Raw genomic sequence first — 27,207 nt, 5'->3', positions numbered from 1 at the left:
AGGAGGTTTTGCCTTAGGGTTTAAGGCAGTAGTGATCGTGGAAAGTGGGGGGTAGTGGTGTGAAAATAAAAAATCCGGAAGGTCAGACAGGTATTCTTTAATAAGTCTGGGTTCGGACTGTGGTTAAAAATTACGGATGCACTTTACGAATAGGTGAGGGATTCTAGTGCATTACAATGGAATTTAAAAAGAGGTCAACATGTTTCAGCCTTTGGTAGTCAGTGGATCTATAGGCTTTCGTCAGGACCAATGAGGATAAGTGAATAGTGAGAAAATTGTGAGAAGAATAAAGGAAAATTGACCTGATTCGTGACTTTAAGGTTTCATTGTACCTGTAAAAGTAAACAACATGCACACAAACAGCGACAAATAGGGAGAAGGGGTATGGAAAAACACATAATTATGTACAATAGTACCTTAATTTTGTATAAGGAACTAGAAAATGGCAATACTTCCCGTCATACTCATTTCGGGCGTCAACTCTTCCATTCTCATGCTTCATTCCGACTTATATTGAGGTGCCCATAGTTCTGACATTAATACTGTAGTGAAGTGCGCATAGCTCTAACCATTTCACTGTGCGTGGTCTATCGTGAATTACGCTAGACAATGCGGGTCTTCTGTGTTACTGCATACATTCTGAGTATTCCAGGAATGTAGTTGTGGGGGGTTTTTAGGGCGTGTTGATGGTGCCTATAAAGTTTCCCACAAGTCGTAGGTTTAACATGGCTGCATTCGTGTACAATGCGCTGCGCGCGCTCTTAAAAATGCGCATACCTTGTCTTATTTCGGAAATTGCTCCCTCGGGGATTTAAGGCTGATCGAGAGAGGCCTTACTGCAAAGTATCAAGAAGGTGGGGGGTTATCTAGTGCGCTGTTTTCACTTACGGTTTCTCGTTGCTTGAACGCGTCTAGTTTTGCCCAGTACCTTAGTGCCTTCTTGCTCGGTCCCGGCAGCATGTGCTGACTCTGCCTTTCCTCACCCGGAACTACAGGGTTTAGCGGTTCCTGGTTGATTTAAACTCCATGGCAACAGCGCACTAGATAACCCCCCACCTTCTTGATACTTTGCAGTAAGGCCTCTCTCGATCAGCCTTAAATCCCCGAGGGAGCAATTTCCGAAATAAGACAAGGTATGCGCATTTTTAAGAGCGAGCGCAGCGCATTGTACACGAATGCAGCCACGTTAAACCTACGACTTGTGGGAAACTTTATAGGCACCATCAACACGCCCTAAAAACCCCCCACAACTACATTCCTGGAATACTCAGAATGTATGCAGTAACACAGAAGACCCGCATTGTCTAGCGTAATTCACGATAGACCACGCACAGTGAAATGGTTAGAGCTATGCGCACTTCACTACAGTATTAATGTCAGAACTATGGGCACCTCAATATAAGTCGGAATGAAGCATGAGAATGGAAGAGTTGACGCCCGAAATGAGTATGACGGGAAGTATTGCCATTTTCTAGTTCCTTATACAAAATTAAGGTACTATTGTACATAATTATGTGTTTTTCCATACCCCTTCTCCCTATTTGTCGCTGTTTGTGTGCATGTTGTTTACTTTTACAGGTACAATGAAACCTTAAAGTCACGAAGAATCAGGTCATTTTTCCTTTATTCTTCTCACAATTTTCTCACTATTCACTTATCCTCATTGGTCCTGACGAAAGCCTATAGATCCACTGACTACCAAAGGCTGAAACATGTTGACCTCTTTTTAAATTCCATTGTAATGCACTAGAATCCCTCACCTATTCGTAAAGTGCATCCGTAATTTTTAACCACAGTCCGAACCCAGACTTATTAAAGAATACCTGTCTGGCCTTCCGGATTTTTTATTTTCACACCACTACCCCCCACTTTCCACGATCACTACTGCCTTAAACCCTAAGGCAAAACCTCCTGGTGGAGGGTGCACAAGACAAAAAATGACTCAATGATTACGCACGCACGTGTAGAAAAGCAGGGACACAGTACATACCGCAAAAGAGAAACCACCACTACTAATATACACGTGTATGAGAGTCATATATGTTTGGGAGAAACCAGGTCCTTGACTTGTGAGCCCAAGGTTTAAGCAGGACCAGTGATCCTTTCCCCCTTCTGATTATAAAGGAATGATTAACCGTCAGCACCAACAGTGGACATGCGATTGTGAAAATTGTGCCTCGAAAACAGGACGGACACAGCCGTGGGCCACAGTGCAGAAACGCAGTTAAAGCTTAACGTGAGAGAAGTACAGACACACTTTGCACCGGTGAAACTAGACACGAGATTGGGAGTGGGGCTGGGCTGGGCGGTGCTGCTCTGCACATCATGGAAAACAACAGTTTATCATGGCGGGGGAGGAAGAGGCAGACTGCGGGAAGAGGGCAGGGAGGGAGACGGATGTTCGTAAGAGATGGAGACAGAAAGAGGAGACCGTGAGAAGAAAAGGCGGGCAGAGACAGGAGAATGATGTGAGCGCAGGGACTGGTGATAGATATCAGGCCCATGAGGGTGGTCTGATGGGACGTGTCCTAGCCATTGTCCTAGTATCTGTCAATCAGTAACATGTGTACACACATACACCTGACTGCTTCATGGTCTCCGGCATAGCTACACGCCATTCTCAGACCTGGTCTGCTCTTGATGTGTTATATAGATAGATATCAGGGCGACAGGAGGGAGAGGGCGCAAGGGAAGGGACTGCAGGTCACGAGAGTTTTCTGTGCCGGGGAGGAAGAGGAGAAAAGACAGAGAGCAGCAGGGGGAGGGAATGGGATGGAGAGATGTGGGAGAAAAGAAAAAGAAGGAAAGCCGTGGAGGGAGAGGTAGAGAGGGAAGCAAAGAAATGTGGCTGGCGAGAGGGGGAGGGGGAAAGAGATAAGAAGAAGGAGCTAAAGTGTGTATTAAAGTAGAGACAGAGTCCGAATACTGTAGAAAACAAGCATTAGAGAGCATAAAAGGAGACACGGCCTGGCGGCCGTGTAACTGAAAGTACAGCCGGCCGGTCGGCCGGCCGTGAATAATTAGGGGATGAGAAATGCGCTGGGAGGAGAAATGCAGAGCGCACGCTGAGAAGCTTGTGGGAGGGAGGCTGGGCTGCCTTTGATGTGGTAATGCGGGGGAGGCAGGCAGGCGGTTGGTGGCATTGTGCACGCGCTTTTTAGGGCTTGCGCTATGACCTAAAAAGCGCACATGCACTGCATGGAATCGCCAGTGGTATCGCCAGTGGTTAAACTCTGGATATGCCACTATAGAGCTTCGCCAGCTATGCGCAAGCGCATCAGCAGGCGAGCACTAAGAAGGGAGCAGATGGTTAGGGCCATAAGCCAATCCAGGGTACCGGTCAACTCTTTACTCACTGACTCTACAGGAACTCGAACTTTTGCCTTGCTCTCTCAATACCTTTTTTACCCCAGATTCTTGACCGTTTGCACTGTTATTCCATTCAGCAATGTGGATCACTCCATCATAGCCCCATCCATAATCTTCTCCAATTAGATTTGTTTAAACGTTTTAGCCTCTCAGCCAGGACCTGAGTTTTAAACCAAGCAAAAATCCAATCCTGCTTGTTACAGAATCTGTTTTTAGGTCGAGCGTGGGTGGTGCATGGGTTGTTCTGCGAGGCATGCTGTATTGAGGTAGAGACTTGAAACTCTGCCCACATTTTTCATTGGCTTGTGTCAACGTCCACTGTAAACTGTGGTTGTTCAGTGGTCAAAAGGCTTAGTACCGCCTGGTCTCATTTTGTAATCTCTCATGGCAACACTCCCCGTTACGTGTGTTGTTGCTCAGTAGGCTTTAATTACAGCCTCCAAGCACTATTTTCTCAAGTAGCTTTGGCCTGCCTGCTGTTGGGACAAGCTCTCTCCTAGTGCTTTTTTTATTTTTAAAGCAAACATTTGCAAAATATATAATAGTTCTCGCATTTGCGAGTGTTTAAGCTATTGGCATTGTAGATGACAATGCCTTTTATTTATCTGTTTTAAAACAACACATAAATAAAAGTCATTGTCATTTACAATGTCAATAGCTCAAACTCTCATAAATGTAAGACCTTTTGCATTGCAAATGCTTGTTATTCTTCGGAACGCACAAGGAAATGAAGAACAGGAAACAAAGATAATGAGGCTTCGGAAAGGGGCACAGTTCTCCATATGTTACAGTACAACCAGGAAACACTTCAGTCGAGGTTTCTCGAATAGGACATTATAGCTGAGGTCTAGTGAAACAGACCCTGTCTTGAAGATGTCACCTGCATACACACAAACACAGAAATTCATGTACACAGACCGGACAGTACTGAAGATATGGCTGCAGAACCAAACAGTACTTCAGACAAAGAATATAGAACCAGATGATATAATCCAGATGAGGTTTATAGAGATAGCCACAATGCAATGCATTTGGCACTGAGAAATTGAGGTAATATTCAGGCCGTTCTTGACGGGATCTCCAGAACTGAACACGATGCTAGGGAGGAACGTTCTTCCTCAGTGTGGTCTTAAAACTGGAGATACTACCCATGTCACGGCTCATAAAATCACCACGAATGCTCCAGGTAAGACCTCCAGAAAAAAGAACAATGCCATATTTGAGAACTACGAAAGCAGACTCAGCACAAAAGTCATGTACCCCTAATAATCAATCAATCCGGGAATTTGTAAAGCGCACTGCTTACCCGCTAGGGTCTCAAGGCACTGGGGTGGGGAGGAAGCTGCAGCTAGTGGTCGAAGAGCCAGGTCTTGAGCAGTCTTCTGAATGCCGGGAGGTCTGCAGTCTGTCGTAGGGGGAGGGCGTTCCAGGACTTGGCGGCGCGGTAGGAGAAGGATCTGCCCCCTGCGGTGGTTTTGTGGATGTGCAGGACGGCGGCCAGGGACAGGTCGGCGGAGCGGAGTTTCCTGTTGGGTACGTAGAAGGAGAGTCTGTCATGGAGGTAGGCTGGGCTGGTGTTGTGGAGTGCCTTGTGTGCGAGGATTAGGAGTTTGAATGTGATTCTTTTGTTGACGGGGAGCCAGTGCAGTTCTCTCAGGTGCGGGGTGATGTGGTCCCGGCGTGGGACGTTGAGGATCAGGCATGCGGAGGCGTTCTGGATTCTTTGGAGTCTGTTGATGAGTTTGGACGGGGCTCCGGCGTAGAGGGCGTTTCCGTAGTCGAGTCGGCTGCTGACGAGGGCGTGGGTGACGGTTTTCCGAGTGTCCGTCGGGATCCATCTGTAGATCTTGCAGAGCATGCGGAGGGTGTGGAAGCAGGAGGAGGAGACTGCGTTGACTTGTCCGTGTTCAGTTTGAGTCGGCTTGCCTCCATCCACTCGGCGACGGCCTTCATGCCCTGGTGTAAGTTGGATTTGGCGGTGAGGGGGTCTTTGGTGAGGGAGAGGATTATTAGATAATAATAGCTACACGTCAGAAAACGGATACTTTCCTTTTCATTTATCATGTACTCTATTTAGATGAATTGTACAAACTCACATGGAGGGCATAGGTCCAAATATATAAACTCTGACTCTACGCTTATCCATAAAACCAAGCAAAACCCTTTGAACCAAAAGCCTAGCTCTACCTCAAATCTAAATCTACGTTTAAGGTTATCCCAGAGCTAAATGTAACCCTATTTTCACTCTCTGTCCTCTAACCCTTACTCTAAGCCTAACCCTACCATAAATTTAAGGGGGGTCCTTTAAACTACTATGCCCACAAACTCGAGCCTACCCCACCCTTTTACCACAGAGCTTATGCCATTCCCATGCCTAAACCAACTTCTTAATGTAACCCTAATAACCTAAGCCTAATTCTCAACTCTGAACCAACCCTACCCCTTTCCCCAAACCTAACTTTAAACCTAAAGCTACTCTTACTTTTAATATTAGCAGCATTGAAGTTGTGGCATGCCAATGTGAGGGAATAAATGAATGTGTGTCAGTAAAGTGCAAGTATTCATGTAGCTGTATCTATGTGATGCTATGTCATTGTAGTGGGGGATCACAATGTTTTCAAGAGTAAATCAGACCAGAGACATACCGTAACATTTGATAAATTCTGTCCCAGTCCAACCACCCTTTCAGAATCACTCGCATCTTGGGACATTTCATGATTTCCCATCAGCCCAGTCTGCCTCCATAAAGCTACAGCAACAATTGGTCTATACAAAGAAGGTAGACAAGTCTTTTTTTAATTAGCCACCAGCTAGTCTGTTTCATATTTCTTATGCATTGGACATTGTCCTTTATGGTCAACAGTTAGTGCCTTTTTAGTTAGGTTATGGGACACTACTTCAAATGTTATTATAAATGCAGTTATTAAAAACCATTTCATAAAATATCATATTACAAAAACTTGAACACTAGCTGTTATATAAAATCCAGGGACCATTCCATAAACATCACATTCAAAAATTGATCTTGAGCACTATAAGTTATGAAAATCATGGGCCACGTCGGCAAGTTGTATCGCTACCCCATTTTCACCTCCAGTGACAGAATCAAATCCAGTCACACCACAGAACTCAACTGGATAGACCACACCATTGTACATTTCATCATCACTGATGCCCAGCACACCATCAGGCGTCAGACCCCCCACTGCAGCTGGAGCAAGGTCACCGAAACCCAGTGATCACATGGCCTCACCACCTCCCAACCCAAGGCATCAACAGACCTAAACCAAGCCAACCAGAACTTTGCTGCCTGGATCATCAACAGCACCGACCGAGTCGCCCCACTGAAACCTACAAAATACAACAAGACCTCCAAACATGCCAGCTGGTACACCCTAGAACTCAGGACCATCAAGAGCAACTGCCACTAACTGGAGAAACAATGGGGCGCCACTTAGGACCCAGTCGAGAGGGCAGCTCATAAAACAGCCCTTATCAATTATAACCGCCACATCAAGGAAGCCAAGAAAGCAGCCCTCACAACCTGCATCACCTCTGCGGCCAACCATACAGAGAAACTCTTCAAAACAGTCAAATAACTCTCTAACCCAACAGCCATAGAGAACACCATCCACCCCTCCCAAGAACTCTGCTACACACTCTCAGACTACTTCCACAGCAAAGATCACCAACATCTACAACAATTTCACCCTCTAACCCGCCACCCTCCACCCAAACGACCTCAACTAACCAGCGAACACCAGTCAGACCATTAACACCTGGTCCTCGCTCGCTGCCCTGACCACCTCAGCCATCATGCCTTCCATCCACTACGGGGTACCTACCAGCTCCTGCCCCGACCAAATCTACAACCTCGCAACAAACCCGATCAGCACGCAACTCGTCAGCATCTTCAAGAACTCCATCTCCACAGCAACCTACACCGGACAGATGAAAACACCCAGATGTCAGACCCCTCCTACAGAAAGTCTCAACCATCCACAGTGGTCTCAAAAATGATTGTGCGATCTCCCTGGTTCCATACCCAGCCAAAGTACTAGAGAAAGCCATCAAACAGCAGCTCACCAAATTCCTGGGACAAAACCACCTACTGAACGACTCACAATCAGGATTCTGTGTCAACCACAGCACTGAGACCGCTCTGATTGCTGCCACAGGCGACATCAGAAAACTCCTTATCCGCTGAGAAACTGTAGCCCTGATCCTCCATGACCTCTCCGCGCAATTTGACACAGTCTTCCACAACACACTCATCACCAGACTCTACAAAGGCATACAACAAGATACCCTCAAGTGGATTGTCTCCTTCCTTACAGGACACATAGAGCATCCAACTGCCTTTTGTCACCTCTGCCCCCAATGAAATCAAAAGAGGCATACCACAAGGATCATCCCTCAGCCCCACCCTGTTCAACGTCTACATGACTCGACTCACAGACTCAACATAATATTCTAGGCAGAAGACAACTGATTCTCTCGCTCACGAGGACCCCTCCATCATCAAAACCAATTTCTGCAACGCCATAACCAACGTAGCTAAATGGATGAGAGTCAACTACCTCCAACTCATCTCCGACAAAACTGAAGTAGTGTTCTTTGGGAAAAAGACCTCAGCATGGGACCATAGCTGTTGGCCTGCAGAACTCGGACCTGCACCTACACCGACTAGGAGCGCAACCTCGGCCTCATCCTCATCCTGGACAGCCAACTGACTATGAAACTACACCTCAACACAGTCGCCTACTCCTGCTTCCACACATTTTACATGCTCCGCAGGATTTTCAAATGGATCCCAACCAATACCAGAAAGACTGTCCCTCAGGTCCTCGTCACAAGCCGCCTCAACTACGGCAACATCCTCTACGCTGGCATCTCCACCCAGCTCCTTAGAAGACTCCAGACCCCACAGAACGCCGCAGCCATACTCATCCTGGACCTGCCAAAAAAACATATCGTCCCCCACCTCAGAGCTTTCCACTAGCTCCCCATCCAGAAGAGATGCCAGTTCAAGATCCTCACACACACACACACATACAAAGCCCTCCACGGCCTAGGACCTGCCTACATAAACCATCGACTGAATTTCCTCTAACCCTCTAGACACCTGTGCTCCTCCTCACTCGTACTCGCTCAAACACCCTGCATCCGTAGCAGCCGTAACAGTGGCTGCTCCTTCTCCTACATCATCGTCAAAACCGGAAACGATCTTCCCCTCCAGCTCCATTCATCCCCCTCACTTGCAGACTTCAGAAAGACTCAAGACCTGGCTCTTAGACAGGGACACAGCACCCAGATACCTCTAGGGGTGACAGTGTTGCGCTAGGCAGAGTTTAAAACAAGATACATCATTGCAACATTATGTCTATGTGAGGCAATTAGTTGCAGCTTTTTTCAACCTGAATGAGAAACCTACTAGTTTGTGTATCGAATGTTGTATTTTCTCCATTGAAGTGAGCTATTACTGCTTGCCGACATGTTCGCACTTCCAGTTTCTTCAAAGATGACACAAAAGTTGTTGTTGCTGAGTCTAGACATGTACAAACAATGTGCATGATCGTTTCATTGGCTTGCTTGTACCATCCACCATCTTTGTTGTTTCCTTTAACAAGCCATTTGGGACATAGTTCCAAGGTAAGGAAATCTAATAGGCTTGAATGCATGAATTTCATTTTCATGGAAAGGAAATAACAAACGCAGAGATACGCCTGTTGCACTAGTGTTTTTTTTAATAAGAGTGTATGATGATCCATGCATGAGCTCTCTTTGCAAAAGTACTTTCATTATCCAGTAAGGACAGCGCCCGCATGTTTCTACTGACCAATGTCTTAAAAACTTGAAATGATTTTGGCTGCTACTGCAGCCCATTGATTTGCAAGTTTCCTATACTGGTCCCTAGGTAATCTCTAAAAGTACAGTTTTCTGTATCGGTGGATAATTCGGACTAGAGCTTTTGGTCTAACAAGCCACACTTGGCAGCTCTTAGTTTTTGACAAAATCTATTGTGCAACATATGTTTGCTTCACAAGTCGAAATTCCAGCTTAATTTGGTCTGGAGATGGGTTACGTGGTAAATAAAAAAGCTGCCTGTACGTATTGAGTTTATGAGTTTCCAATCACTCCGATTCACAGTCATAAAGTGCTTTGCAGCCATATGCAATAGTGGGGAGAAGCTTTCTGCTAATAACCTCCAAAATAGGGAGAAGAGAATACTCTCCCATTTTTTTCTGAAGTGACCCAAAGTCTGCTAGTAAGACTTCTGCCTGTAATATCAATTGGACCTTAAGTCCAAGATATGTATGTTTTGTGTCGATTATGACCCTGTGAGGGAGGGGCCGAATGTAAGGACCAGACATGAGACGATTGCGACTTGGATTCCTTACCGTTGCGGGAAAGAAGACATCACGATGGGACACACACGGCTAACGCTAGACTCTTCCCTCCTCCCACAGACTGCTGAAAATGACCCGGATGTGGTCCGCCATTACGAGGGCGGAACCAACACCACCAACAGCCAATCGGAAGGCAGAACCAGAGGTCAGGATACGCAGAAAAGCGAAAGAGCCGGAACAGGTGTGTCAGCGGAGCCGGATCACGAAGAGGACGCCAAAGACACCACGAGGAGCAACGCCGACCCGGCGGCAACCGAAACGGAGGAACCTCCAAGGACGAACGACGCCAAAGGAGCGGAAGAGCTCGAAGAAGACGAACAGGAGAGGTGGACAGAGGACTGGTGGGTCCCGGAAGATGCAAGAGCCGCCACAACTCAGGAGAGTTGTGGCCACCAGTGGTACGTGTCGGGGAATGGGGCTTTGGGAGGGAGTGTGTTGTACTATGGGCTGTGGGCGGTAAGCAGCGAGTTGGGAGGTCAGAAACTGCTTCCTTGCATGATTCCGGAAACACCCTTTTTGAAGTCGTTATTGTACCCTGCTAAGCACCCTCTAGCCCTAAAACCTCCCGAACACCATCACACCAACCCTTTAGGCGAATCACTGTTAAGATCTAGAAAACTCACCAGGTTCTGGTGACAGTAACCCTTTTCCCCAGAGTAAAACCCTAAATGTCTGCTCTCTCATTGTTTTGAGCAACTCCAGGAACCCGAACCAACAGAGACCCGTAATAGGTCTCACAAGAGCGTAGTTGAAGAGCCAACCCAAGGTGCCATCCAGACAGAGGAACTCAGTACATCTCTCCGGGAATCAACCCTCTTGTTTTCTGTTCTGGACTTTTAGGACCCCAACCCCTTTTATTTCGGTTTTGGACACTCAGGACTATGATTTAACCCACAATAAGTAAACTTTAAACCATAGAAACCTCTCACTATTCAACCCATATGGCCTCCTCGCTTCTGCTTCCGAGCATCCCTAGTCTGACAGACCCCTAGATACTTATAATCTTGCTGCTTGGCTAATTTGTGGTTTATAAACCAGGGTCCAGCGGTCCTAGGTCTCTTACTAAACATGAACACATTTGCTTTGTTAAGATGGATTTCCTTCTTATTAATTGTGGTATAGTCAATTTGTTTATGCAGCAGTCCTTGAAGGTCCGCCTTTGTTCTGCTGAGGAGAACGATGTCATCTGCATATGCCATAGTTGTTAAAGGTGTCCCCCACAATTTGGGCACGGAAGAATTTGTTGAGTCGAGGTCTAATGGGTGATCTCCCATGAACATGTTGAATAAGGCTGGTGTGTGTACACAGCCATGTTTGATACCTGTTGTGGTGTTGGTTCTTGCGTGAGATCCTTGATCCATTTCCTATTTTTATCCGTATTCAGTTTTCAACATGGAGTAGTTGGATAGCCTTCAGTAGATTTCCTGGGATCCCCATGTTGTAAGTTTGGTCCAGAGTCTTGATCTATAAACACTGTCAAAGGCAGACTTCAGATCCACGAAGCAGGCTGAAGGGAGCCTTTGAATTTCATGGCTCTGTTTATCATCATGCCTAAAGCTGTCAGATTGGCCAGTGTACCCACCCCTGGCGGAAATCCCGTCTGATTGTATAACATTATTTGCCGCTCTCCGCCCATTCATTCGAACCATGAGGCAAGAGTCCTGCATAATATTTGGCCCCATTATCTATAGGGCAATCAGGCGAAAATGTGCTGGGTCATATTTACTGCCACTTTTATATTAAGGGTGGAAGATCGTACCTCGCCATTAATCTGGAATCGTATTCTGAGCGAAGCATAAATTGTACAGTGTGGTTATGTAATCCACCCAGTATGTCAAATTTGATTTGAATAGAGCATGCAGCAGGCTGTTTCACCCATGGGCACAATCTGCTTTAGTTTTAATAATCAGGTTCTCTATTTGCCTCTGCCAATAGATTTTTCTGTTTGAGTCGACCAGGCCCCCTCTGGAAAAATAGAGGTGGATCATTATTTTGGTTTGAGATCTCACAGGTTCATCTAACTGGATGGTATAGGGAGTTCCGAGGTACTGTGCCCAGGCTAACTCGCTGATATTGATATCGTTGGCAGTGTAAGGGTCCCCTTTCAAGTTTTTTTTACAGGTCTCCAGAATTGTCTACAATGTTTGTTCATGGAGGATTCTTGCCCACAAACCATCATTATATTCTTTTTTTTATACTGCCCGAGTAGCTTTTTCGTACACTTGTCTGGTTTTTCTAAACTTTTCCAACAAGGTTCAGTTGGCGGCACACTTCCTCACCTCTTTTTTGATGGTTCAATGTGCTTTTTTGATGTCCCTAAAGTTTGCGTGTACCATTTTGACTTGTTACTTTGGGCCAATCTTTTGTCCTTTTTGTTGTACTAGATTTAGAAACTGGTCCACCAGCTTTCCCATGTTTAACTCCCACGCCTGCACTGGGTTGCAATCCAGGAGTGATTGTGAATGTAAAAGTGCGCACACTGCTCAAATATATCATTTGAGATTTAACCTTTCCATTGCAGTCTTGTTAGCTTTTCAGAGGTCACTGAAATTAGTTAAGTAGGAGTGTTCGAATGTAGGCTGATCTTGGTTCTTAATCCCATTAACTGGGGGCAATGGTTGTTTTCCGACCATATATATCAATCTTCCAGGAGGTTATCTGTTTAAATAATCTAAGAAATGCCAGGGTGTAGTCAATAGTTGAACTGGATTTTAAGGAAATTCACATTTTGAGGGGCGGCCGAACCTCAGATAAATGTTCCATTTAGTACCCTAGGGCCTATAAAAAAATGTGCATGCCGTCAGAATATAAGCACCGATTTTACTGTGGCTTCTCTCCGAGAATGCCTTTTGATCTGAAATATGCCACCTTAGATCTTATATGGTAATGTGCTCATTGGCAACCTGTTGATTGATGAGGTTTACATTTTAGTCACTAGTTAGTATAAATTCGGATGTACTGTGGTCCCGTTTTAGACTTATTAACAGGGACCTCAGTTTTGCCTCTACCTCACGTTTTTCTGAAACGGTCGGATTGACGTAAATATTCAGGATAATTTGTTCAACCGGAACCCGGATGCAGACCCCGCCATCAATTGCATGCTCATCAACTGCAGATCAGCCGTCAAACATGCGACTGATCTAGCCGAAACTATCCTCTCTCATGACCTAGATGTAGCCTTCATCACCGAAACATGGCTGAACACCCTATCCCCTCCCATCTTGGACACGCTGGTGCCTCCCGGCTTCTCACTTATCCACAAAGACAGACCCATACACAAAGGAGGCGGAATGGCAATTAGCCACAGAAGTGACCTCTCCATTACTGAATCCTCCTCCCTCGTCTACAACTCCTTTGAATGCCTCTCGGTCAACATCAATTTGCCCCACCACAGCCCACTCCTATGCCTTCTCCTTTACCACCCTCCAGGCAACGCTAATGTATTTGGCGAACAGCTGTCGGATCTGATCACTCAAACCGCAAAACGGCAAAATAATTCTGGGTGACCTCAACCTAAGATGGAACGCAACCAAGAATCCGCTCATTTAATCTCTCACTTCCCTTCTACAAGACCACAATATGATCCAACACTGCTCAGAAGAGACACACCATAGAGGAGCGATCCTTGATGCAAAATTGCGGACAAAAAGACAATTTCTATTGACCACATCATCCCCGTGGACTGGTCAGACCACCATGCCATCCTCTTTCATATCAACCACCCGGCCCTTTTCCTCCCACTCACCCAAGCCTCCCCCAAGTGGGTCAGAAACTTATCGAAAGTACCCCTGACAAGCTACAAGATGCCTTCAGTTCTCTCCTCCCGAGCTCGACAGAGCTCCTCTCAACCACGGATCTCACCTCGCTCTATCACTCCAACCTAGAGTGTGTCCTGGACCAGCTGGCACCGAAAAAAAAAAAAAAACAGAAGCATTCCCTCCAGGTCTTGGTTCTCCACTGACATCAATGATGAACGCAGACTCCTAAGAGCCACGGAAAGATCCTGGAGGAACAACCCCACTGCCCTCAACCGGGACCAACTCAAAACAGCTCGCAAAACCTACCTTAATCATATCAAGAACAAAAAATCATCCTTCTTCTGCTCTGCTCTAGATGAGGCTAAAAAGCGCCCCAAAGAACTCTTCAATATCATCAGAAACCAAACCTCCATACCCATGACAGACAGCTTAACTGCGTCCAAATCCCAGTGCAACGACTTTGCTAACTTCTTCAACGAAAAAATTGCCTCAATTGACCAACCTTGCTGCAATCTTTCCGCCCTCTCAGAGTTGCACCCTACTGCTTCTACCCACCCAAGATCAACAACGGCAGCCACTCGCTGGTCTTCCTTCCAACCCATCCAAACTGAAGCGATAAGCGATCTCATTGCCATCGCTAATCCCTCGTCTCACTCCTTTGATCAGCTGCCCTCGAGACTGACGAAAGACCTGAAACTTACTCTAGCCCCTATCTGGGCCAAGATTATCAACAGCTCCTTGAGCGATGGTTCAATCCCGGACTGCCTTAAACTAGGTCAAGTCGCGCCACTCCTAAAAAACCTGGCCTCGACCCTACGGTCTTGAACAACTTCAGGCCAGTGTCAAACCTGCCGCTCTTATCGAAAATCTTGGGAAAATGTGTGCTCTCAGCTAACACAACACCTGGAGATCTTGAATCTTCTTGACCCACACCAATCTGGGTTCAGAAAAGGCTGCAGCACAGAACCCGCAATCCTCAATGTGATGGATGACCTACACAGGTCTCTCGACTCCAACCAATGTAGCCTCCTCATCCTCTTAGACCTCTCGGCAGCGTTCGACACAGTGGATCACAACCTACTACTCAATGTCCTTCAGAAGAGAGCGGGTTTGGACAAAACTGTTCTCAAATGGTTCGCCTCCTTTCTCAACAACCGGACTCAAACTATCAAAATTAAAAGCTACAATTCGGACCCCCTCCCCATTACTAGAGGAGTCCCACAGGGGTAAGTACTCTCTCCACAACTTTTCAACATCTACATGGAGCCCCTCACTACAATTCTAAGGAACTCCAACATCCCCTTTCACCTCTATGCGGACGACACACAACTCTACCTGGAAACCACTTCGATTTCAGACATCCACAGACTAAATGACACACTCACAGAGGTCCAACACTGGCTCTCATCCAACCACCTCAAACTTAATGAAGAAAAGACAGAAGTGCTCCTCATCTCAAACAAAAATGAAAATCCCCAAATACTCGAATGGATCAAAGCCTTAAACGCCCTCAATGTTCCCCTTGTTCCTACAACCTCCGTCAAGTCACTGGGGATCACTCTGGACCCAAAACTGGACATGAAAGAACACAGCTTTAAAACTGCCAAAAGTGCTTTCCTTAACCTGAAGCTTCTTTACAAACTTAAACCCTTCCTCCCCTTGAAAGACCTGAAACAGGCCACTCAGGCACTGGTACTCTCCAGGATTGACTATGGCATTGCTACTCTGACTGGAACAGCCAAATCTCATCTAGGGCCTTTGACGGTCACCTGAATGCAGCAGCTAGAATGGTCACAGGGACCTGAAATGGCTTCCTATTAATCTTCGAGCCAACTTCCGCACAGCCTGCCTCACACACAAAGCCCTGCATACAGGTAAACCGGAATATCTGGCCAATAAACTCAAGAGAGCCGGTCAGTCCAGGACCCTCAGAAGCTCCAACACGCTCCTACTCATACCTCTAAAAATCACAGAAACGCAAAAGATCGAACAGGTCCTTTGCGGGAAATGCTCCTAAGATATGGAACTCCATCCCCCCACACATCAAGATGACAACCTCCTTCCTAAAATTCAAGACACTACTCAAAACCTTTCTTGAGCGAGCTGGATCGTAATGAGAATCACCGTCTGACTTTAATAGTTCACTATCTCTTTGGTCCTAGCAAGAACCGGATGACTCTCCCTTGTTCTCCGCCTTGTCGCCCTCATGCTGTCAATGTATAGACTTTTACTTCCTTCTATGCTTTCCCATACTTTCCCTGCTCGACCCACCTTTTATGTTGATGCTTATTTGTATCCGTTGTGAAGCGCTCCGATACCTTCGGGTCTAGCTAGCGCTATACAAAACTTAAATAAATAAAATAATTAAAAGGTAGTTTGTATCTTTAAACCAGTCCTCCAGCTTTACTGCCAGCATCCATGGTTGAATTAGATCCAGCTGTGTTGCCTGGGCCTTTAGGTCTGCTGCAGATTAAGTTGACAAGCCACCCTTTGGACGACCCTTTTATGGGACACTATAAATTGTTCAAGGACTCCCTATTACACATCTTTATATAACTAACCTTTATGTCTTCACCTACAGGCAGGCGGAGATGGATAGGTCCAGGGAGAATGTCCAGTGGCCATCTTTCCATGTATCTACGATGAGATTCTCTTCCTTACCTAAGGGGCAGAGGCGCAACTAGAGCCAAATTTCGGGAGGGGGTGGGGAGGGCTAAGAAAAAATATCGGGGGGGGGGGCTAATTCTTCCTGCGATAGGCAGAGTGGAGATGCAGGGGCTCTATGAGGGGGTGAAAACATAAAGCCTTGTTAACAAGCAAATGTTTTTTTTAAAAGACCTGTGAAGTGCTCAGGTGCGGCTGTGTGTGTGCCCGGGAAGATGTCTCAGCTCGGGCTGTCACACACGACAGTGGGGGGCAGGGGCTAAAGCCCTTTGATCCAAATGGGCGTTGCGCGCCTCCTAAGGGGTAATTCCTTCCATACTTACAGGTAGAATCTAACCCCTGCATCAACCCCGGTGCAGTTTTTTTTATCCTGTAGTGGACACCCATGATTTTTAGAGTGACCTACTAATTTGTATAGGGTAGGATTAACCGTTCAGGTCCAGATCAAAAGTGTGATGCTTTCAAACCAAGAGGGCTGCATACGGAGGCCCTCATAGTACCCAATTAGAGGGCAAGCAGGCATTTGGTAATCTAGGCAATCCAAAGGGGACTGAACTACTACCACCAACTCACTCTGAAAGCTTCGGTCTTCATCTTTTAATCATTCCCCAGTGCCCAGTCTATATACAGAGAACTCACTCTGTAGCCGGGTGTACCTTCTCAACTTTGTTTTGCTACTTTAAATGCCATAAAAAACACCACTACTCTTGGCACAAAACTAGCTCTGTAGTAGTTATCTCAGAAACGAGTAAGCGGGATCAAATAGGCACTGAGTGTGAGCTTCACTATCACCAGCAGGAGAACGGGTTTTTGGCACCCATATCAGTGTGAGGTGCGCACTGATGCTTATGACTTCAGACCCATGCACTGCTAATAGAGCACTTTCTGCCCACAAAATGAGCTCTCCAAAGTGCCTCTAAACCAGGGGTCTCCAACGAGTAGTTGATGAGCAAAAAAACTCTCCAGCTATCTGTGAGTAGCTCTCCTGTGTGCAGCCCAGCCTACGACTATGTAAGCGTTTGTTTGGTTGAATTATTATATGTATACCAAAATTTAAAAAAGCATGCATTCAAGAAACAAATGTGTGTATTTTACAAATCATAAGCCGATGTCTGTCGAATAATAGTTGAATTTTCAAAATGTGTTTAAAGCTATTATTTGAGTTGGAGAGATTACTCAGTTATACCTTGGTGCCAGGAGGATTGCAGCTACTGTTTCTATATACTACCCATGTAATATTTCAGTTCAAATTGTAAAAGCTTTTTTTACATTATTGCTGGAAACCCTGCCTAATGCACCAATGAGATCACTGCTGGCACTCTTGGATGGGGTCTTCGCTTTTACATCATTTGTAGTAGTAGCTCGTGATGATTTTCTTTTAACATAACAAGCTCTTGTTACAGAAAAGGTTAGAGGCCCCTGCTCTAAACCATTCAGACTGAAGTGTGAGATACACGAGGAATTCTTATACAAAGTATGAGAAGAGATCAGAATGAAGGACGCACATCTTTATTTCATAATGAACTACTGATGTCTGAAACTTAGTAGGCTTTCACAAAACGAGAAATAGGCTGTGCTTGAAGTCTAAATAGGATGAAGCAAAAAAATTTATATGTAAACTGGTGAAAATATGTCAGCTTGAAGTGTTGCAACCCGTGCTTAACTCCAAACTTTGGTACAGTAGCAACAGCAACAGACCCCACTCGATGCACAGTCTCTGCGGAAAAGTCCAACACACTCCAGCTGGCACATTAGCTAAGCTAGATCATATAAGTAGGTAAAAAATAGTCTTTAGAGTTCATCTTCTACGTCAATCTCTTCTTGTGCTTTTGTGATGAGCTACACGTGGAAGATAGTGCCTACCCCACCCATGTTTCTAATAATCTGAGTAGACAGCCTGCATAAGGATTGCACTACTGAATATCAACACCAGCAATATCGTGGTACAAGAATATCGAAGACAGAATATCAAGGAACAAAGTATTTAAAGGGTAGGATAGATTACTAGTTCTAATGCCACATTTATGTACATTGAAGAAATATGTACCAAGTAGGTACATATATGTGGACCTAGGTAAGGATAATCTAGACTTGCTTACCTGTTGATATTTTATTTTCGATATTGTGTCCTCGTTGTGGTGCCACATCGATATGGTGGTTTCGATATTTAGTGGGCACACCCTGTATAGGCCAGGACTTTTATTCAATGAGGCTTGGTGTCATACCATAAAACACGTTTGCAAGTCGAAAGGCGGTATATCTGGAGAATCAAGATATACCGCCTTCCCGACTTGCATATGTGAATGAGGGTTTTTTATCGGTACACTGCACGAATTTTGCAAAACCCTGGCTACTCAGGTGAAGTGAACCATTCCCATTTGATATTTAATTTACGAAGGAAGCTGAATGGATCGCAGTTCCTTCTTTCTACCCCCCTCCTCCCCCCCCCCCCCTTCCCTTATTTAATTTATACCATAAAACACTCCTTGTTTCTTATCTGGATCCAAGTTAGGTGTTTTTCACGTTGTACTTTCAGCAACAGTAATTTTTACAATATAATGTACTTGGATATATTATTTTGGATCATCGAAGTAAACTGATAATAATGGGCACAATACGCGCAAAGGAATATAAACAGGCTGAAAAATTAAGATCTAACAAAAGTGCTTTTGGGTGACAAAAAAACTGCAGCGAAGGAAATGAGAGATCCAGTATCTATTAATGAGCAGAATCTGGGCTGGGACCAGTGAAAAAGTTGCTTTTGTGCTAGTGTAATTTGCTGATTTAGGACACTTTTAGTAGTACCTGCATATTGTTTGCTTTCTGTTCAGGTCACAAACCTACAGGGAGCGTGGGGGGATTCTTATTTTCACTTCCATCTGGCCCCAACACACAGGACTCCTCTAAAGGGCTATCTGCCCTTTTTTTGTTGAAGTCTAATTCTGGCTGGGACCTAGAGCCTAAAACCTAGATGGCAATGTAATGGAGGGAATCTAAAGAACTCAGCCTGTTATCGTTTCACAAGTGCTGATGAGAAACTGTAATGTGGAGCCAGGTTTTTGAATGTGTTCACCCCCTGAATGTAAGAGATAAGCATGCACTGTAAGAAAGTGTGATGTATCGGTATATATGAGTAATTACACTAATTATGATTTAAATAGCACTTAGTAATTTGTCTTTTATTTACCTTCTTTCATAGCCACACTCAACCCAAGATAGGCTGCAAGGTACATCACACACAGTATATAGAGACAATGACTCATACAAGTGTTTACATTAATGTACAGAACATGTTACATAAGACAAGGAGGGCTGCAAGGTGTAGGGGTCACATATTATCCATACAGGGAAGCATTATATGTTAGGATTGCTTGGTCTGAAGAAACACAAAGTCAGGATTTAAAACAAAACACAGTGGCTGTGGTTGTCTGAACTAACAGGACTTTCTTTATATTCAAACTAACCCTCCTTAGCAACGTTAGAATAACAAAAGAATGAAAAAAAGAAATAGGGTTAAAATAATATGCTTTGCAGTTTCATTGTAGCTCCTCGATTCCGGTTCATAGCTCACTGCTATATTAGGATTGTAATTTATGAACTACAAGTAATAATATGATCTCTGTAACAAAAACAGTAACCCACTAAACTATCTACATGAAATACAAATCTATGATATGCACGATACACGTAGTGTCCTGCATCAGGCACATTAATCGTCTATGCTACTTTAGGAGTCAAAAACATGATCTATCCAAGAATGGGCCTCAATACCAACACCAGTCAAACTGACTATCCATGATGCTGAAATATATAGCACCAGGCCTTCTTGCATGTAACAACCATCATCCCGCCTCCCACCAATCCCTCTGCATGAAAAGCACTATGTAATCAGCCTATGGAAGGCTTTTCTCTTCCCACCTGATTTTTCCCACATGCCCAAACCATTATATACTGACGAAAGCTAATTCCACCGCCTTTCTAACCCTATATATACACCCTCCCCAGGGATATAGTTTCTAATCTTCTACTCCCCTCATTTTGCATTGCATGCTCGCACCAACTATTACCTGCGTTTGCCTTTTCCAGTCTTTCTAATTTAGTGAATAACTCACCTACATGTTTAATCTTCTACCTAACTACTCTAAACTCCCTGACAAGAAGCTAGATTTAATGCCTATAATGGCTCTTTAAAAAAAAAAAACACTAAACTATTATTTTTCTTCTTCAAAGTGCTTCAAAAGGGCGTAGTAACACTTTATATATGTATGCAGTTCAATACAATATATGTACACTCTGCACTTACTTGTGTGGAGGGATGTCTGTGGAATAGAGATCTCTCTCCGTATCTGCCAGTAGCACGGCCTTCATACCCCGACAGCTGAGCACGTGGTGACAAAACCCACAGTACAGGATGGAGACGCATCTATTCTTAAAGCTGCCAGCGTCACTAGACATGGTCCACCGATTGCCTAGGAAAATCAAACTCTGATTGAGGGAACTTCATCTAGGAGTACTGCCAAATAATATTGCATTTACAATTTCTAACTGTAACTTCGAAGCAGTGTAGATAAAGTCTGTATTATGCTTTAATCGTTAAAGTAGTGCAGCAACATCAATTTATAATTGATTTGGGAGACGGATTAATAACTAATTTCTATCTATTCGAAAACGTACCCTTGCCCCACCACAGATGTCAGTGACAGGCAGTTAACACACTGAGCTATCTTCCTATTCCAGAAAGGAGCTCTGCCCAAGGCCATAGCATGAGCTCACTCGAAATAATTGCTATGACACGACTTTCTAATCTAATTTGGAGAGGGGCTAGAAGCTGGTCTGTCTAGGTAGAGGCACTCTGCCACCGTATAAATCACACTTAATATGTTTGGAGCAGTGACAAGTGAAGACGGGCTGGGTGATAGAGATGTGACGGGGCTGCAGCATCTTTCCCAGAAGAGACAGAACCCCGCCTTCTCCCAATCGAAGACATTGTAACAACCGTTTTGAAAACAAAAAGTCTGTGGGGTTGACTGGTAAGATGTGCTCCGCCTGCGTAACAGGAGGCCTTTGGTGCAGTCTTGGCCTCCCTCCCTTGAGTACATGGTGTGATCTTGTTCTACGAAACATACAACAAAGCAGACCAGGTCAAACGATGGTGTGTAACTATACCAGTGACTAAGAAACAAGTAGGATGCATATGTGCATCAGTGCTGTTGGCAGGTATTGGCAACAAAGAACTAGAAAGAATCCCATCAGACCACCCTTTTTGGTGGAGTTTACGTCACGTGGGACTCGCTGATCATACCATACCACATCTGGTCATATAGTGCTGGTGTGGAGATGGATGTCAGTAATCCAGCCATGGTGTTTGCTATAAAGTGGACAAAATGATGTGCAGTGCTCAAGTGATAATAGGGAGGTAAAATTGACTACCCTGGTTCTGACAAAGTGTACATACGGAAACCTGAGTGTCAAAAGTTAAAAACGCCTGGTAGAGAATCTACCCTATGGCGCTGTGCAGGACGGTCAACATGTTTCAGCCTAAGGGACATCTTCAGGACCTTAGATATAAGATAGTTACTGCAACTATAACCATAAGTGATATGTTGGGTAAAAAAACAGCGATAAATTTACTAATAGACTGATACATATCTACCAGAAATTCAAACGTTTTAGGCGTCCACTGGTGGGAGAAGATGGTCTTCTTCCCAGCCTTGTGTGGGTGAAGACCTCACCTCACCCGGCAACCGCTCGGGAGTATGAGGCCCCGCTCTATCCGTCGGTGCCCCGGTGTGTGAGCCAAGCGGAAGAGTATACTTTTCATAGTATGGCCATGTGGGCTCTGCTGCCCTGCCGGTTGCTCCCTCCTCGCTCCTCTCCCAGTACTGCTGCTGCCTGCCTGGTGATCTTCGCACTCCTTATTGGACATCACGGTATCGCCTGCATTTAGTTAATTAGCGTAGCGTTATCTTAAAGCTGCTCACTATAACGCTGTCCCCGCATGGTAATTGACCGGCTCATACTCCCGGCAACCGCTCGGGAGTATGAGGCCCCGCTCTATCCGTCGGTGCCCCGGTGTGTGAGCCAAGCGGAAGAGTATACTTTTCATAGTATGGCCATGTGGGCTCTGCTGCCCTGCCGGTTGCTCCCTCCTCGCTCCTCTCCCAGTACTGCTGCTGCCTGCCTGGTGATCTTCGCACTCCTTATTGGACATCACGGTATCGCCTGCATTTAGTTAATTAGCGTAGCGTTATCTTAAAGCTGCTCACTATAACGCTGTCCCCGCATGGTAATTGACCGGCTCATAGCGCATGTAATTGTAGCGCCGCCCGCCCTGCTTTGCAATTAGCTGTGTTTGCTTACTTCTGCCAGCAACTTAAAATATAATTATTCTACTTTTCGGTGTCTCAGGCGATTTGCTGCCCCTGCCTCGCCTCCCCTTAGAACTCCATTTTGTTTGCTGTTGTTGTTCCCAGCCCCTCCTCCCCGCTACCGCCTCCCAGCTGCTGACCCTCCCACGCTCCGCCCTCTCCACCATCCATTTATGGCCAATGCCCCCACGCGCAGCGTCCACGCGCCCCAGTCGCGCCAAAGGTAAGCCCGTCTACGCCCGTCCGCGCCTGGACCGCGCCCAGCGCCAGACCCCCTGGTCCTCGTAATGTCCACCCCCCCCGCATTACCTACGATGCCTCCTCCCTCCCAGCCCTTAACCCCGGCCGTCCCCCCAACTGCGTCCAAGCCGCTCCTGGACACACCCATGGACCTTTCTCATGCTACTCCTGCAAATTCTTCTGCACCGTCAACCACTCCGCTACGATCACACCTCAGATTCCCGACACCAACCACCTACAATGCATCTTGCTCAACACCCGATCGGTCCACAGACACGCCATTGACCTATGGAATCTACTAGACACCATCTCTCCGGACGTCGCCTTCCTTACTGAAACATGGATGAACGCCTCCTCCGCCCCAGACATCACCATTGCCATCCCAGAAGATTATAAGATCATACGCAAGGATCGTACCGGCCACACAGGAGGAGGAATCGCTATCGTCCATAAGAAATCCATCCAAATCTCAACCAGCTCTGACGTCAACCTCGCCAACTCTGAACACCTTCACTTCCAGATCCACATCGACCCCAAGACCACACTCAGAGGCACCCTCCTTTACAGGCCTCCAGGACCCCGCGCTCAATTTAGTGAGGACATCACGGACTTCATCACTCCACACGCGCTCCCCTCCAAAGATTACATCCTTCTGGGAGACCTCAACTTTCACCTTGAAAAGAACAACGACCGCAACTCCACCACCCTGCTGGACAACCTCGCCAACCTCGGACTTAAACAACTGGTCACTTCCCCCACCCACATCGCAGGTCACACTCTCGACCATAACTTCACCTCCAGCAATCATGTCTCCTTCAGCCACACCACGAATCTCCTTTGGACTGACCACAGCTGCGTTCACTTTACCTACAACAAGCCCAAACACAACAACCACCCCCAACCAACTCTGCAAAGAAACTGGAACAAAATCACCATCGACCAGATCTCCTCATCGCTTCTTCTAAACCCCCCAGCCCACTCCTCAAACCCCGACCAAGCCGCCACCAACCTCACCCTATGGCTATCCAACAGCGCCGACATCCTAGCACCACTGAAAAAACGACAAAGCAAACTTGGCAGCAAGAAGGCCTCATGGTTCAACGATGATCTTAAGAAATCCAAGAAACTCTGCCGCTCCCTTGAGAAAGCCTGGAAAAAAGACCCAACCACCAGCACCAAGGACGCCTTCAAAGACGCCACCCGCATACACCATCAACTGATCCGAAAGGCCAAGAAAACCGCCTTCAAGGAACGACTAGATAACAACGCCCACAACAGCAAGGAACTTTTCTACATCATCAAGGAATTTACCAATCCCTCGGCCAACTCTAACGACATCACCCCCTCTCAAGCCCTCTGCACCTCCCTAGCCTCATTCTTCCACAACAAAATTGCAGACATCCACAACAGCTTCGACAAACAACCCGGAGACCAACCCACCCAACCATCTGCTGGACCTTCACCCCCCTCAAACATCCTTAATGACTGGAACACAATCTCCACTGAGGACACCATCCGCCTGATGAACTCCATCCACTCAGGATCCCCCACAGACCCATGCCCTCACCACATCTTCAACAAAGCAGACTCCATCATAGCACCGCACCTCCGAGACGTCATCAACTGCTCCTTCAAATCCGCCACCCTCCCGGAAAGCTGGAAACACGCTGAACTCAGCCCCCTTCTGAAAAAACCCACAGCGGACCCCACCGAACTCAAAAATTACCGCCCCATCTCGCTCCTTCCATTCCCGGCCAAAGTCATCGAGAAAGCTGTCAACAACCAGCTCGCCGCCTTCCTCGAAGCCAACAAATCCCTCGACTCCTCACAGTCCGGCTTCCGAGCAAAACACAGCACTGAGACCGCCCTCATCGCAGCAACAGACGACATTCGAACTCTACTGGACAATGGAGACACAGTCGCCCTCATCCTCCTCGACCTCCCCGCAGCCTTTGACACAGTCTGCCATAGCACCCTTCTACAGCGCCTCAGAAACATCGGAATCCAAGGAAAAGCACTGGAATGGATCACCTCGTTCCTCACCGGAAGAACGCAGAAAGTCTGCCTCCCACCATTCAAGTCAGAGGCCACTGAAGTCATCTGCGGCGTACCACAAGGATCTTCACTCAGCCCCACCCTTTTCAACGTATACATGAGCTCCCTCGCGGCCATCGCCCGCCAACACAACCTCAACATCATCTCCTACGCGGATGACACTCAACTGATCCTATCACTCACCAATGACCCTAGCACCGCCAAAACTAACCTACACGAAGGAATGAAAGAAGTAGCCGAATGGATGAAACTCAGCCGTCTGAAACTGAACTCTGATAAAACAGAAGTCCTCATCTTAGGTACCTCCCCCTCCGCATGGGACGACTCTTGGTGGCCAGAAGCCCTTGGAAAAGCACCCATCCCGACAGACCACGCACGGAACCTGGGCGTCATCCTGGATTCCTCACTTTCAATGAACAGACAAGTCAACGCCGTCTCCTCATCCTGCTTCAACATTCTTCGCATGCTCAAAAAAACATTTCGTTGGATCCCCACCGAAACTAGGAAAACGGTCACCCACGCTCTGGTCACGAGCCGACTGGACTATGGAAACAACCTCTACGCCGGGACTACCGCTAAACTCCAGAAAAAACTCCAACGAATCCAAAACGCCTCAGCCAGGCTCATATTAGACATCCCGCGTAAAGAACATATCTCTGGTCACCTGAAAAACCTCCACTGGCTTCCCGTCAATAAGAGGATCACTTTCCGGCTCCTAACCCACGCACACAAAGCACTCTACGAAATCGGACCAAAATGCCTCAACACACGACTGTCCTTCTACACCCCCTCCCGCCAGCTTCGTTCTTCCAACCAAGCCCTTGCCACTGTACCTCGCATCAACAAGACCACCATGGGAGGTAGATCCTTCTCCTACCTGGCAGCTAAAACCTGGAACTCACTTCCCACTTACCTTCGCCTTACCCAGAACCACCTAGCATTCAGAAAGCAACTTAAAACGTGGATATTTGACAAGTAATTCCCTACCCCTCCTTAAGCGCCTTGAGACCCTCTGGGTATGTAGTGCGCTATATAAATCCTTTGACTTGACTTGACTGACTATTTCAATTCAGACTTTCAGACTGGACAGCAGAGTTTCCAGCGACTCCTGCCTGGTCTTCGTGGACTCTTCACTTTATCTTCATTCTAAAACTAATAAATCAACTTCAAGACTTTTACTACACCAAAGTGTTCCTTCCTAAAGGGAGACACAGCAGATTCTGAGTCTAAGGCCCATCTACCCTGCCATCCAGGCACCCGGCTCCCTGGTGCTCCCCATCTAGGCCAGCCCCAGCCCCAAATCATTGTGGTCCTTTAATTCCTTGTCTGAGGTAGTAGCTGGCATGGCCGTCTCTGCCTTTAACCTTCCATGGTCAGTAAATGAAATATTTACTTCTAACAGTAACACCTGCTATTTATAGCGCAATATAGCAGCAGTCGGGTTTGAAGAGCTATGTGAAAATCCAGTTGTCGGTCCACGTTCTCCCTCCTTTCAAGTCTGTTTCGCTGCCTACTCTGTCCCTTCCACCCTGGCAGCACTACCCTCACTGACTGTCTAATGTACGATGCCATGATGGCAAAACCACAACTTAATGAAACAAGCTAAAACTAACCTTCACACTCACGTCACTTCTCGGAATATCCTTCTCCTCTCCCAACAAATGTCACAAATACACCTCACTTCCATACATTTTCATTTCCTAACGATGGACATACCATTTCCCCTAGCCATTTCCTCGCACCCTCTGCACAAATCATCTGTCATTTGCCACCAATTCTTCCGATTCTCCTTTCACCTGTGGGACTTTTTTCCTTGCCACACCCCTCATAACCATTGGTGTCCCTCTGCTCTTCTCACTCCTCGGCCATGTTAGTGTGCTTTTCCTACCCCCATTTTCATAGCAATTGCTTGTTCCCTCTCCTCACAGTCTTTGCATACTTGCACACACCCCTTTATCTATCCGGCCACATTTCTCACATCTTTCAGTTTTCCTCGCCACAATCTTTGCTTCTATAACCAACACTTCCCTTCTGGACTCCCCAAATGTGTCACTTTCATACCTCACCCTACACTGTGTTCACATGTCAGTCACTCGGCCCCTCCACACTCCTCGCATACGGTAAACATATAGGTCTTATGTTCTCTGTGCCTTCCATAGTAGCCACAACAGTCAGCATAACTTGCCCTCTCCCAGCCCAACTGTCATCGATCACCTCCTCTCACTGCTCGCATCTGTCCAATCCCCACCCCTCCACTCTCACCTCTGCCAGTCTCCCTCACCGCTTCACTTTCCTCTATACGTCTTAAGCCCCTTTCTCTCACCACGCTCCTTACATATGTGG

General features: G+C 46.4%; 1 protein-coding gene across 7 annotated transcripts in view; it reads right to left on the bottom strand.

The window, feature by feature from the left end:
- RUMY1 (regulator of UNG2 and MKLN1 interacting yippee protein 1) overlaps positions 1-27,207 on the bottom strand; it is a 107,570-nt gene that overhangs the window by 79,019 nt on the left and 1,344 nt on the right. For 6 of the 7 annotated variants that reach the window (XR_015296018.1, XR_015296019.1, XM_086923422.1 and 3 more), the window contains exon 2: positions 20,505-20,670. Coding sequence is in view for 5 of the 7 variants with exons in the window: in XM_086923418.1 (XP_086779544.1) it covers positions 20,505-20,670 (166 nt within the window). In the remaining 2 variants the exon portion in view is untranslated. Of the gene's footprint in view, positions 1-6,014; positions 6,136-20,504; positions 20,671-27,207 lie in introns of all 7 variants that reach the window. The other variant, XM_086923420.1, reaches the window with a different exon arrangement.

Source organism: Lissotriton vulgaris, chromosome 5 (assembly GCF_964263255.1).
Source record: "Lissotriton vulgaris chromosome 5, aLisVul1.2, whole genome shotgun sequence".
Taxonomy (NCBI): Eukaryota; Metazoa; Chordata; class Amphibia; order Caudata; family Salamandridae; genus Lissotriton; species Lissotriton vulgaris.
Note: the sequence above shows the minus strand (reverse complement) of the source record. Positions and strands in the feature narration are given on the sequence as shown.